At 36.3% G+C, this 13939-nt stretch overlaps 2 protein-coding genes across 2 annotated transcripts; both read left to right on the forward strand.

The window, feature by feature from the left end:
- Window positions 1-1595: 1595 nt before the first annotated feature.
- On the forward strand, window positions 1596-8773 carry LOC306871179 (CTD nuclear envelope phosphatase 1A). The gene is made up of 8 exons (XM_079418946.1): window positions 1596-2264; window positions 3792-3858; window positions 4205-4323; window positions 4908-4979; window positions 5131-5247; window positions 5419-5530; window positions 5736-5820; window positions 6912-8773. Exons 1-8 carry the CDS (start codon window positions 2160-2162, stop codon window positions 6970-6972), a joined length of 738 nt encoding a protein of 245 aa, XP_079275072.1. The 5' UTR covers window positions 1596-2159; the 3' UTR covers window positions 6973-8773.
- Window positions 8774-9807: 1034 nt separating this feature from the next.
- Window positions 9808-13772, forward strand: LOC306871180 (gamma-aminobutyric acid receptor-associated protein-like). The gene is made up of 4 exons (XM_079418947.1): window positions 9808-10070; window positions 10708-10786; window positions 10864-10982; window positions 12929-13772. Exons 1-4 carry the CDS (start codon window positions 9981-9983, stop codon window positions 13007-13009), a joined length of 369 nt encoding a protein of 122 aa, XP_079275073.1. The 5' UTR covers window positions 9808-9980; the 3' UTR covers window positions 13010-13772.
- The last annotated feature ends 167 nt before the right edge of the window (window positions 13773-13939 follow it).

The following is a 13939-nucleotide window of genomic DNA, read 5'->3' on the forward strand; positions in this document are numbered from 1 at the left end:
ACACTAGACCTGTTTCTGAGGTTCCTGCATCACTAGGACCTCAAATGTACTATTCTGCTTCCAGACCAGTTATATAAATATGGTACTTCATGCATCAAAAAATATGTTTGTTAATTTTGTTTTTTTTAACCAAAGCACCAAACTTTGAAATGCAAATGTGTGCTAACTTTTGTGTGCTAACACAAATAATTAAATTTCTAAACCATTAGAATTTCTAAACTATTAGAATTGCGAGGTGTATAGCATTGTATTGTTTAGGTAATGCATGAAATGACATAAAAATATGGCATCTAACCTGAAAAAGGTCTATTTCGGTCTTGTTCCTTTTTGCAGGATACTGTATTTAAAGATAATTTTGTAAAATCCAAATATTAATTTAAACAATGTTTTTCATTCATGTTCAGTGAGCCATAAACAATTATTGCACATGCATCTGTGGGACAAGTCCTTCAGACACTAACAGTTTACAGGTGGCAGGCAATTTAGGTGACACTTAAAATACCTTACGACATAAAAACACAAAAATGATGCCCAAGGTTCCTGATCGCTTTTGTGAATATGCCATAGTCCTACTGCAGGGAGGCATGAGATGTGCAGATGTGGCCAGAGCAATAAATAGCCATAATGTACGACACATAAGACATTGCCGCAGGGAGACAGGAAGGACAGCTAATCATCCTCACATCTAATCATGTGTTCCCCCACATCCCTCCATATCAGGGAATTTGCAAGCACCTTGGTGGTAGAGTGGAGGAACATCTCAAATCAAGAACTGGCAAATTTGTTGCAGTCCACAAGGATGAGATTATAGGCAGTTCTTAATGCAGCTGGTGAATCTTTTAATGTTAAAACAAATATTTACACATTAAGAAGTTTGCTGAAAATGAAAGCATTTGAATGTGAGAGGATGTTTCTCTCGCTGAGGTTAAAATACAACAATGTGGTCATCAGCTAGAAGCCTGTTTATAACCCAGTCACAAAATAAAAATTGATAGGTAACATTTATATGTTATTTTATATAATATATAATTTTTAATATAGATTTTATATAATGTATTTATAAATATACATTATATAATATAATACATTTCACACACACACACATACACACATACGTGTACGTGTGAACTATGATTTGACTTGCAGGTCGGTGGAAGATTCTCAATTTGGAGAATATTTGATTGGACAAAATTGATCAGTTTGTCTTGAACACTGTACATCATAAATAAGTGCATCTGCAAAAAGTGAAGATTGGACATCCATGATTGTCACTTTTTATGAGCATACACCTTTCCAATTTGTAGCCTATCTGTTATGTAGCTTAACAGCAACCTTATTCCATAGATTTCAAAACATGAGGCATCTTTATTAATTAATCAACAATTAATATAATTTGATTTCTTCCTATTTTTGAATGATTTATCTATTGCATAGCTCGCCCTATTGGCCTTCTATTATGTCAGATGAAAGCAAGTGCCATGTCTTATTAACAATATATATTTGTGAATGTATCTGTTAGCATAGTTTGATAGTTTCTGTCAAGCCCCTGTCCTCGTTCTTCTCTTGACCTCAGCTTCACCGAGGACACGTGTGTTGTTTTTCGGAAGTGACGAAACCGAAGTAGGCTACTGATGGCGGCTCACAGTTTGCTCCCGGATATGTACTGAAACGAATTTGATGGCGTCTGATTGGACTTTTTGCTTACTTGGCCGTTTGTCTGAGGTTTTGAGATTAACATCGAACCTGTCGAGCACAAGAGTCGTCAATCCGAGGAGGGATAGTTTGTTGTAGAGCTGGCTAGTTCCAGAGCTAGCTGCCTTGCCAATGAAATACAAGTCCAGTTAGCCTGTGTTCGCCGAGGTTTGTGTGTGTGTGTGTGTGTGTGTGTGTGTGTGTGTGTGTGTGTGTGTGTGTGTGTGTGTGTGTGTGTGTGTGTGTGTGGCTACACACTTTAAGACGTTTGACATTTTAGCAATTTTGTGTCACTGGCTGGTCCAAGTGCTGCAGAGTCTCTGGTTTCTGTCGTTTGGCTAGCCTCGCTTGCGTTACTTTAAAAGCAAAGAAGCGGCGGGAAGTGGTTAGCCGAGCTGATTAGCTGTAGCCGTCTAGTGGATAGTGTGAGTCTCTTCTATGATTCACGCTGTTCGTCGACTGTCAGCATGTTGAAGACACGACAGTGTTTACTTGGGATCCGCACTTTTCTTGGAGTGACGTCTAGAATATGGAGTTTCATTTTATACATCCTCAGGAAGCATCTACGAACGGTGAGCAACTCACCATATGTCATGTGTGAATACATGTGTATCTGTGCAGTATATAATGTATTCCGACCTGTCATCTGTAAATAATATTATTTTCTTTATTTAAGGGCTGTCTTCATATAATCTTCAAAAGACAAACAACAAAGAAACTTTGTAGCACTTTGCAACAAATAATTCGAGTAATATTGTTTTCATGCACAAACACCTAAGAATAACCAGTCCTATTGTTTATTTTAACTCTTTAAGTTAAGCTTAGATTTTTGGAATTGATCATATATTTACTGAGCTGTCACTTATGCAAAATTTTATGGCCCTCGGTGCAAACAAACCTACACTATTCAACTGGGTCATTGTAGGATCTGTAATAATGACATATGAGTACAGAAATATGTTTTAGATTTGTTATGTGCTGCTTTAATTGTAGATAGGCTACTCATTGTATCAGAAAACATTTGATGAAACTTTGGCATATTAGTGAGTTTCAGATTGTGTCTGCTTCTGCTGTACCTCTGTAATCCTGGGGTAGTTTGTTTATGATGCTGTATGTCCTAATTACTTTGGACTATGGACCCCTACTATATGTATAGCCTGCCGTGAAGGGCGTTACAGACCCAAAACTATTAAAGCACAATACACCTGCTGAAAAAGGTATCAAATATTTGCAAACCGAGTCTTGACAATAAGGTTTTTTTTTTCCCCCAGCTGGCCGAGAGCTCTACAGTGTCTTAATTTGCCCTACAATAAAATAATTGTATACATGTTTTATTCTTCAAAATAAAATAAGTTTTAGTTTCTAATAATTGTTAATAATACAGCTATCATGAAATTTTATGACCGCTGTAATTTCACACACTGTTGCTGGAAAACAGTGGCATATTGTGATCTGTTTATATTTTTCAAACCGTTCTAATTGATGCATCCAAGACTATAATGTTTGGGGGCTTCTCTGCAAAAACAACTCAAAATGACCTTGGGTTGTTTTACGTAACTACCTGAGTGAAAACAGTTGGCATGTGTGGCCTAGTAGTAAATTGTGATTTAGTACTTTTACTATTACTACCTTTCAGTTTTTTCACCAACATTCTTAAAATATATTTTTTTATACATAAGTTTTATTCTAATCACACAAAACGGTTTGTATTTTATACATAAAACTCACATTACATAAGTAGATATGAAAAGTACACTGATTTTTCTACTTGCCTTACACTTCTGTGACTTCTTTTGGAAGTTGTTTTGGAGGTGTATTAGTAATCCAGTAGTGGCAGTATGGGGCCATTCTAGGTGCATAACTATATAGATGTCTACTATACGATGCCCTCATCTGAGCTTTGCACCAGCGTGATGAAAGGGTGAAAGAAGAGGAAATATTAGGAAGAGAAATTGATAATGAAAAGAGCCACAACTCCGTTCAGAAGGGCCGCTGTATGATTTGTTTGAATTTCTGAATATGTGCATTTTGGGAGCGAGAAAAAGATCACATGATTGTTCCATTGACTCTGTCTCTGTCTGCTGTTCTGTCTTCCACAGATAATCCAGTACCAAACAGTGCGTTATGACACATTACCTCTCTCCCCTATTTCCAGAAACAGGCTCAGTAAGTTCTCTAACCCGTTATGTGCAGTTCTGTCCACTAGGGGAGCTTCTAACTACACAGCTGGATGCAATGTTGCTATTTTTTGAGTACTCATTTGTGACCCAGAATCACTTGTATCAAAATCAGTCAGCAAACGTTTGTTTTTTTTAAGAAGCAACTACCTTATACTTTGGGTAGAATTGATTCCTCTGTAAAGCATCCTTTAAATTATAAATGTTATCATTTATAATAAGTACATGAGATGATATTTGCATAGGATTGGGAGAGGTTGGTGGACAAGTTCATTGGATTTCTGAACGTTGAATCAGCACTTTTTACTAAAGTGTATTGACTGTTTGCTGCTTAGATGCGGTGAAGAGGAAGATACTGGTCTTGGATCTGGATGAGACTTTAATTCACTCTCACCATGATGGTGTCCTTAGACCTACAGTGAGGCCTGGTACACCGCCAGACTTTGTCCTCAAGGTACATGCATACACTGCATTTTACAGTCTATTGAAAACCTGATTTTTTTTTTATTTAGAAATTAATATTTATATTCAGCAACCATGCATTAAATTGACAGTAAAATGATTGTAATGTAGATTTACAATGTTACAAAAGATTTCTATTTTTTTCAATAAATGCTGTCTTTTGAACTTTCTATTCATATCAAAGATTCCTGGAAAAATGTATCATGGTTTCCACAAAAATATTAAGCAGCACAACTGTTTTCAACACTGATAATAATAAGAAATGTTACTTGAGCACCAAATCAGCATATGATTTCTGAAGGATCATTTGAATCTGAAGACTTGAGTAGTGGCTGCTAAAAAATAGCTTTGCCATCACAGGAATAAATTACATTTTAAGATGTATAAAGAAACAGGTATTTTAACATTTCATAATATTACTGTATTTCTGATTTTAAAAAATGCAGCCTTGATCAATTTTGATTGTTTGAAAGTTTTTTTTCTTTCTTTCTTTCTCGCGCTCTCTCTCTCTCTCTCTCTGTCTCTCTCTGTCTGTCTGTCTGTCTCTCTCTCTCTCTCTCTCTCTCTCTCTCTCAGGTGGTAATAGACAAACACCCAGTCAGGTTTTTTGTCCATAAAAGGCCACACGTCGACTTCTTTCTTGAAGTGGTGAGTAAATTCATTTTAGCAAACAAATAAGTAATTTGTTCATTAGTAAATGTTACATTTGCTTTGTGCACTAATTTTTCTTGTGATAAAATGAATCCACCAATATTCTGAGTATATTGTGAATGTGTGTCCTCTTGTTGGTATATGTCAGGTTAGTCAGTGGTATGAGCTGGTAGTATTTACAGCTAGTATGGAGATATATGGATCGGCTGTAGCAGATAAGCTGGATAATAACAGGGATATCCTGAAAAGAAGATACTACAGACAGGTAAAAACCCACTGCCTCCACATTTGCTCCCAATAAGGAATTTTAGGATCAGTTCTTCTTACTCTCTGCACAGACTTTTGTTGATTAATCCTGCCTAGGAAGTTGTTTTTCATCTCTGTTTGTTCAGTTACTGAACCTGTGCATCTATGTCTCTCTTTCCCTTTTTTCTAGCACTGTACTTTGGATTTAGGGAGCTACATAAAAGATCTGTCTGTAGTACACAGTGATCTCTCCAGTATAGTCATTCTGGACAATTCGCCTGGAGCTTATCGAAGTCACCCAGGTTAGAGATCTAAATCTGTACATCTATGGCGAGGACATTCAAGATGTTTTAGTATCAGTCCACTCTGATTTTCAAAATGTGATATTAATCCTGTGTTTAGGGACACAAACCTTCATTTTGAGCACTTATAAAAAAAATCTAATCTAATCTATTTTGTGTAATAAATTGTTTTATGAATGTCATTTTAATTTGTTTTCACCCCCAGACAATGCAATACCTATAAAGTCATGGTTCAGTGACCCAAGCGACACAGCACTTCTTAACCTGCTCCCAATGTTGGATGCATTGAGGTATAAACATTTCTTTTAAGTCATGGTCATAGAAACCTCTTAATCGTGACTAGGCCTACACAGAATTTATGCCCAATATATTCTGCACAGTAATATTTCTGGGGGTAGGCGATATACCAATAGACATGATTAACCGGTAGAGGTTTTGGACTATTGTCTCTATTCCGGTTACACACTCAACGTGGCATAGCCGTGCTACGTGGTCATGTAAACTTATCATTTGTATGCGTTTAAAACAAGTGATTTTAAGCTGTTGAAATCAGCAGCGAAAGAGAACTCATTTTGCAATGTGCATGTGAAGACGGTGTTCATAGAGCGTGGGAGTTTTGAATTAAGTAATTTTTGCCACTTTATAGGCCTTGAACAGTTAAATAGACACAATTATACATGTCAAAATGTCTGTCTTTGCAAGTATCCTCATAAACACAGTAATTTAGGTCTTAATTGAAGTATATTGGATCCAAGCAGCTCTTAAAGTGACAGCAGTCTAATATTCCTGCTGTCTGTCATTCAAACAATAAAAGAGAGAAAATCTCTCACTGCTCTTGACTAAATCACCTTTGTAACTTTAATTAGAAGAAATGTGTATTTAATTTACACAGTGAAGAATATGCAGTGTTTTTGTTAGTATTTTACTTTATACAACTTATGTAGCATTTTTATTTATTTGTTCTACATTAGTTCTAGTGAAGTTTTTTGTCTTATTGCTCGTGATTTGTTTCTTATTCTTTTTTGATCATTGACTCTTTACTTGTCCTCAGTAAGCTTGAATTTTTTTAATTTATCTTTTTCATTTAGGTTAGTATTAGTTTTCTGTGATATTGGCACTGGTGACAAGAATTATGAAATTTCTATGGTATCAAAAATGTTTATATCATAAGGACCTTATTTAAAGCAAAAATAATTGTGCGATATATTGTTACATAAATAAAATTACTAAAATTAAAATTACTCCTATCGTATATTTTGATCATATTGCCCACCCAAGTGTTTGGGCGTTTTTGCACATGACTGCTATTATATCACCCACAAATCTTTCTGTTCTGATTGAACTTCTGTCACGTCTTAGTGTGTTTTCTCTCCCTTTCTAGGTTTACCTCAGACGTTCGCTCCGTCCTCAGTCGAAATCTCCACCAGCATCGGCTTTGGTGATCGTGTCTGTCAGGGCCAGTCTCTCTTCTGGACGCCGTCCGTTTTTTTTTTTTACATGGCTCTGCCGGCTAAGTGATAGCCTCTCCTGTGCTGAAACTGTCAGCCTCTCGTCATCGTGAGCTCCCATTAGTCAAATGGACTCCTCTGAGGAAATGCTACGAGAAGACATGGGAGGACAGAAAGGAGAGACGCATGATGAAGCAATTACAAACAAACTCAAGGCAAATGGAGAGGCCAGCATTTTTTTTCTTGTTTTTTTTTTTCCTTAAAAAAATGGAAACTCTGCCTTACAGTCGTTGCATTCAACATGTGCATGATGGAGTGTTTCTGAGTGAATGGGGGAGAAAGCTTTTGATGCCAATTTTACCTTTCATTTTTGGGGGGGGGTCACTTCATAAGCACTTATTCCGCCCCTTTCTCAGTGTCTGTTTGTCTTTTTAGTTTCATATGACCTTAGCACAAATGGTCACATGGTCTTATCTACTCATTCTCTCTCTAAGATTCTGTCCTTCCTCTCTCCTTTGTTTTTTTTCTGTCTGCCATCTCAGGTATCTGGGCCTCTTCTCTATGTTAAGAGCTGAGAGCTGTTAATACCGTTGTACTAATAGTATACTGTGGTAGAGATAAATGTACGATCAGCAGGAGAGAAAACTACAGTTTTATTATTACAGCTTATGGTATTAATTTTCTGTGTATTTTTAAATGGCTCATATGTGAAACCTCAGAGAGGTTTTCAAGGATGCATTTTTAGATGCTCTTCGATATGGATACATCAGCCACTGAAAGAGACACTGAGCAACAAGGACTCTTCTATAACAGAAAAATAAAATAGAGCCTTTTGTCAACAACTGAAATGATGGTCTCCCACTTTTTGGGGGGTATTTTATATTTAGATTAGCTGAACTTTGTAAAGTAAAGGATTAAGACTGTTAACCAATTTTTCAATTTACTGAAAATTACAGATCCTGGATTCTGTTTTGCTCTGTGTCATATTTAGATTTCAAAGCTATAAATGAATTTAAAGTCTGCATGAAATGAACATTCATGCATATTTATATTCTAAATGAAGAGTTAATTTGCAAAAACCGATAACTCCGTTTTTAACAATTCTCAGAAATCATGTTTTTCATTGTGCATTCCAATTAATCTCAATTAAACTGCAATTGGGTTGTTTTGACTAGGTTAAAAGAGAACTTAAAAACTGTTAACTAACAAAATAAAAACATAACATAATAAAAATCATGTTATTTGAAAATGAAAAAAACAGTTATGTTTTTGCAAATAAACTCTTCAAATGCATCTTATTGTGACCAATTTGTTCATGCATGTTTCTTTTCTTTCTTTTTTTGACACAATTTGTAGTGAAAATACCATACCATAATTGGTGGTTGGTAGAATTTGTATAATAGACTGCAAGCTCACATTCAGATCTGTCTCCATCCACTCAACAATCCAAGTCCAGCCTTACATTTTTTTTTATTTTTGATGATCCGTTTCACCTGGGTGTATGTCACAATACAGAAGAAAAGACCTGTCACTACTTCCATTGCATCACAAATTTAATGTGAGAATGTTATATTTTAGGTGACGAGATAGTTCCAGCATTTAAATATTGTAAACTTAAGCGGTGAGAGGAGGATTTTTTTTCCTTAAGATGATTTACTACAATTTTTGAAAACTGCCCAGATTGAATTGGATTGAGGTTTGACAGTAAAATATTTAGATATTCAAAATAACTTAACTGAAACAGGTTCTGCATTATTTTGCTCTGTTACTTCTAATAAAAATCAACCCATTACCATACATGCCATTCTTCATGAAGCACAAGCAGAACATATTTCTATGTACATCATTTATAAAAACCATTCTTATACATTTTTATTCAGTGGTGCATTTAATGTAATTATGCGAGAATGGCTTTATGAATGGTTAACACAAAAATGAATTCTGCTTGTGTTTCATGAATAAGGCCCAGTGTTTAAAGTGTGGACAGTGTTGGATTTGTGCCACACTTTGAATTTGGTCAAAAACTCTGAGCACAAAACCTAACCCATTCGCCGCAGGGTTAATATTATGCTTTTAGCAGTTCATCTTCATCTCTACATGTTTTATAGTGGCTTCTTTTGTTCCACCCTACAATTAGTGTTTTGTAGAGTTCATGATGGCAAGCTGATGCGTCATTGCTCCACTTACATCATCAAAGAAACCGTTGGCTTCATTGTGGCTTTGTGGCTTGTCTTCCAAATAATTTTGAAGGATGACTTTTTCTAGGGACTGCCTGGGTGGCTTGATAGTCTCAGTTGTACCTTTTCTTATTTAGGCATTTGTTGAACTAAATTTTACTGTTGGATTTTAAGTAAGGTACCCATCTATGACCTAAAGTTTTATTTAAGTCCTCTTTGCTTACTTTGCCTCATGGCATGGGTTTGACATTTTGTGCTTCTTTTATTTAAACAACCCCCTACCATATTCCCTTGAGAGGGAAAAGACTGTTAGCAAAATACCAAATGTGTTTTGATTGAACTTGAAACTCTTCTGTGGTTTCTAATGACTAATTTGTCAAACTTAGCCGGTGTTCTGACGATTTGTGCTACCTCCCATTAAAAAGATAGGTAGCTACCAGCATCTTATTCATGTGGTTTGAGGCTATTTAAATGTCCATACCTACCCGTCCACACCTACCCTTACCCTAAACTTAACCTTAAAACAATACAAATATAATATTGGTAGCGCAATCTGATAAGTAGCATTTTTCGTCGGTACACCGGAATTTTTTTATTTTTATTTTGGCGTCTACAGATTCAGGTAATGCCACGTAGGCCTCCTGGCTGCTGCAGACGTCATTACGCAACTGACGTAATGTGACGTGCGCCGCCTCCCTTGTTCCTTGTTATTGAATATCTTTCCGCCCTCCGACGCAGTTGTCAAAAAAAGAGAAAAAGCTACTTTGTAAACACCATCGACGGCAGATTTTCTTGGAGATTCTTAAGATCTCCCAGCCTGTGACAATGAAGTTTATGTACAAAGAAGAACATCCATTTGAGAAGCGACGGTCCGAAGGGGAGAAAATCAGAAAGAAGTACCCGGATAGAGTGCCTGTGAGTCAGACAAATTATTTTGGTTTTGTTAGGGCCCTGCTCTTACAAATAACATAAACTGAGGCATTACACAGTGACAACGCTAACTTATGAGGGGAACCCGTGTGAAAATAATAATTTGTTTAAAAAAACGCGAAATCGTGCAAATAATATGGTTTATCAATTAACTGTCATCGTCGTCAAACATGAAGGGACTGGTGTTAGCCTCCGTTAGCTTTCGTCTCGATACAAAATTGTGGCATTACAGTACAAGTAACAGAATAACCAATATCTTTTTCATAAGATTATGTAATAGAAGTTTACATTTAATACATATCAAGGTCATGTCTTCATGTTTTGATAGAGATAGAGAGATCGTCTCTGTGAGTCATTCATATGAATCTTGTTATTTTGACAGAGTCAGGACAAAATTACTAGAATATGAAATTTTCAGACACATTACCTTGTGACCTCACACTGGGTTCATTTTCAGTTGCATTATGATTTGTCTGTCAAATATCAGCAGCCAAATGTGTTAGAATGTGCCATAAACTGGGGAATTCCCAGAACACTATTGTTATTATACTACTGAAAGATGCTGTTGTTCTTACATTACTGTCAGTGTTTATTATTACCAGCAGTGATTTGTTTTCCACAGGTGATCGTCGAGAAAGCTCCCAAAGCCAGAATAGGGGATCTGGACAAAAAGAAATATCTCGTCCCGTCTGACCTCACAGGTTCATTTCCTTGAACAATATTTAATAATATTACAAATATTAAGGATATGTATTGACTTTTTTTCTTATTTCTGAAGTGGGTCAGTTCTACTTCCTCATTCGGAAAAGGATTCACTTGAGGGCCGAAGATGCCCTCTTCTTCTTTGTAAACAACGTCATTCCTCCCACATCAGCCACTATGGGGCTGCTTTACCAGGTACATCATTTGAATTAGGGGTCGACCGATATGTGTTTTTCAGGGCCGATACCGATTATTACAGACCAAGTAGACCGATAACCGATATATTGAACCGATATATATGTCTGGTGCAAAAATGAAAATGAATGTCAAAATTAAGAATAACAAGGGCTCTGACAAAAACGGCCTTCCCTAGTGTTGGTTGCACTTCTTACTCTTGTCTTCCTCCATGCATCCATCTACAATAAGGGTAATATATAAAGAGAGAGTTAAAAGTGGGGCCACTGTATGCTTCATGATTAAGCCTATGAATACTAAATACTAAAGCTAAACAGCTTGGGGAAATGTAAGTATTTGGCTTCAATAATTTACATGTTAGAAATGTATGTGTAATAGCATAACCTCTCATAATTCTTCATTAATTATTTTCGGTTGACTAAATCATAACCTACAAGAGGTGACTATTCAATTCATCATCTAATGCACATCAGTTGATTAATTTAAAAAGCGCAATGTATATAATAAGTGTAAATAATTTAATTGTCTTCATAGCTCCATTGTAGAAGTTGCGAAGAAGACCGCAACTATTTTAATGAAACTATAACACTAATAGCCTGTTATAGGCTCACTTGGTTCAATAGCCTATTGAAATGTCCAAATTTCCGTCATCCTAATCTTGGCCTATGTGACAGTAACTTAATCTTGGCCTATGTGACAGTATCTTAGTCTTGGCCTATGTGACAGTAATTTCCATTAGTTTTCATTTACAGAGCAGTGCAAATGAAGGCATAAAACATTAATTTAATTTATCTTTTAATCAAATGAGAGTTGAACTCTATTTTTTGGCAAACAAATGTTTACTATTAAAATTAAAACATGTAAGAAATAGCTTATTGTGTGATTTGTTCTTTTAAACAAAAGTTGTATTAATTGTAGTAGCATTAGTAAATAAACCGAACTTTTATTTTGACGGGTTGCCATGAGGACCTCTTAAGTTTCTGTAGCCTATTTATGATATGACGATCGTTTTACTCAAACGAAACAGTCAAATGCTCATGAAGTAACTCTCAGAGCAGTTCTGGGGATGATGTTCATGTATTTATGTCCTCATTTAGTGACATGGCAGATGCGGAAAACACCGCGAGCGTCGCGCACTTCAGTGTGTGTGTGTGTGTGTGTGTGTGTCAAAACCGCGCGTCTGTGCCTTTCACATATACTGAGACACGCCGAACATGCAGAATTCATATTTAAATAGTCTTTTTGCAGCTTAATGTTTACAGATAGTCCATATCATGAGTCGATTTAAGTGTACTGACCTACTTTTGATTAATTAATCCAAACTTTGACTAATTCCGTGACTCCGCGTTATACAGTAAATTCCATATGACTGGATTCCGCGATTCCCCCTGCGTTTCCCCCATCTCGGAAACCATAAAGATAATATTGTTGTTTTTACAACTGGATTGTAATTTATTGCAACTTGTGCAACGGCTGCTGCTGCCTTTGAGAGAGAACTGATGCGTGATGAAGCAGCACCAGTTAGCAAGCGCTTTCGGTGTGAGAGTGCCTTTAGTCTTCCATGTTGATTGGTCGGACTCCTGACTCTCAACAAATCAGATGCGCGGTGGGCGGAGACTGCTCTAGGCCACAGAGTGGTGAGTTCCGACAGGCTGCATCAGAGCCAAATAGCGCGTTTCAAAATTAAATAATTTTATCGGCACATCGGTTTTGAAAATGACCGATGCCGATTATCATAAAAATGCTTAATATCGGTGCCAATAATCGGCCAGGTCGATAATCGGTCGACCCCTAATTTGAATATATCTGAACATAATTGTTTTTGTTTGTTTTAACTGAACCTTTTGCACCTGTTTGTATATATATCAGTAGAATTCATAAAATTCATTTTTGATTCATGAAAAAGAAGCATCTCTAAAATCTTTGTCTCCGTTTCTGTATTGTAGGAGCACCATGAAGAAGACTTTTTCCTTTACATTGCCTACAGTGATGAAAGTGTCTATGGGGACGTTTTGAGAGATGTGTAACCTATTTACTTTCCCCGCACTACCCTTCCTTAAAATAAAATGATCAATACATTAGGCCACATGAAGTGTACATGTTGAATGCACTTTCATATCCTCCTAGTATGTATATGAAATATTGTTTACACTCTATTCTGCCTGCATATTGTTCCTTCTACTTAAGAGTTCCTCCCTCAGTCTTGCTTTTAGGCAGACCGGATACAACCTACGTCCTGGTCCGTTTCAGTAAATTAGTGGTACTCATATCCGTAAAAGCTTTTTCAATGTTCTGCACTTCTCCTTTCACCTTTTCTCACTTTCCCCCAGCACCCACATGCATCCTGCAGTCAACTTGCTATTCTGTCGATCTTTAATGTTTGATTCGAGTTTGTTTTTTAGGCACCATATTTGCACAGACCAAAATTGCTGATAATACTGGACTATCATACCATGTAATGTGTGTGAGTGTGAGTGTGGTTGTGTACCATTGCCAATAATTATTATTTTTAATTGGGTTGGGGTTGCTGTTCATTTGAATAGGCTGGTTAAGAAAAAAAAAATGTTTATTTTCTGTTGACATGCTGTAGGAGATTGCTTGTTTATGTTTCAATTTTCTTATAATCATTATTATTAGGTTGAGATTCATGTCTTGATTGACCTTTTTTTTTTTTTTTTGGCTTGTTTGTATCATGGATTGGTGTGTTTTGTTCCTTTTCCCCTAAAAGCTTTAATTGTCATGGTCACCAATCTTCAGCTTGCCATGATAATAAACCTGATGTAAAAAGTTGCCTGTGTCAGTCTTTAATGGGTTTTGAGTTATGCTTTTCTCACAGATCTGAGAATAGATAGATAGATAGATACATACGTACATAAAAGGTTTCATAAAGAATTAAACATATGATTTAAAAATAAAATATATTAGGTGGCCTTAACTACTATGTACTTGCATCAAAA

The sequence above is a fragment of the Barbus barbus genome (genome assembly GCF_936440315.1).
Source record: "Barbus barbus genome assembly, chromosome: 6".
Lineage (NCBI taxonomy): Eukaryota > Metazoa > Chordata > Actinopteri > Cypriniformes > Cyprinidae > Barbus > Barbus barbus.

Excerpts from the sequence above, each read along its gene's own strand:
- LOC306871179 (XM_079418946.1), top strand. The coding sequence starts at position 2,160 with ATGTTGAAGACACGACAGTGTTTACTTGGGATCCGCACTTTTCTTGGA. Across the intron at positions 5,248-5,418 it reads AAAGAAGATACTACAGACAG|CACTGTACTTTGGATTTAGG; the intron begins GTAAAAACCCAC and ends CCTTTTTTCTAG. Across the intron at positions 5,821-6,911 it reads CCAATGTTGGATGCATTGAG|GTTTACCTCAGACGTTCGCT; the intron begins GTATAAACATTT and ends CTCCCTTTCTAG.
- LOC306871180 (XM_079418947.1), top strand. The coding sequence starts at position 9,981 with ATGAAGTTTATGTACAAAGAAGAACATCCATTTGAGAAGCGACGGTCC. Across the intron at positions 10,787-10,863 it reads CGTCCCGTCTGACCTCACAG|TGGGTCAGTTCTACTTCCTC; the intron begins GTTCATTTCCTT and ends TTATTTCTGAAG. Across the intron at positions 10,983-12,928 it reads CTATGGGGCTGCTTTACCAG|GAGCACCATGAAGAAGACTT; the intron begins GTACATCATTTG and ends TCTGTATTGTAG.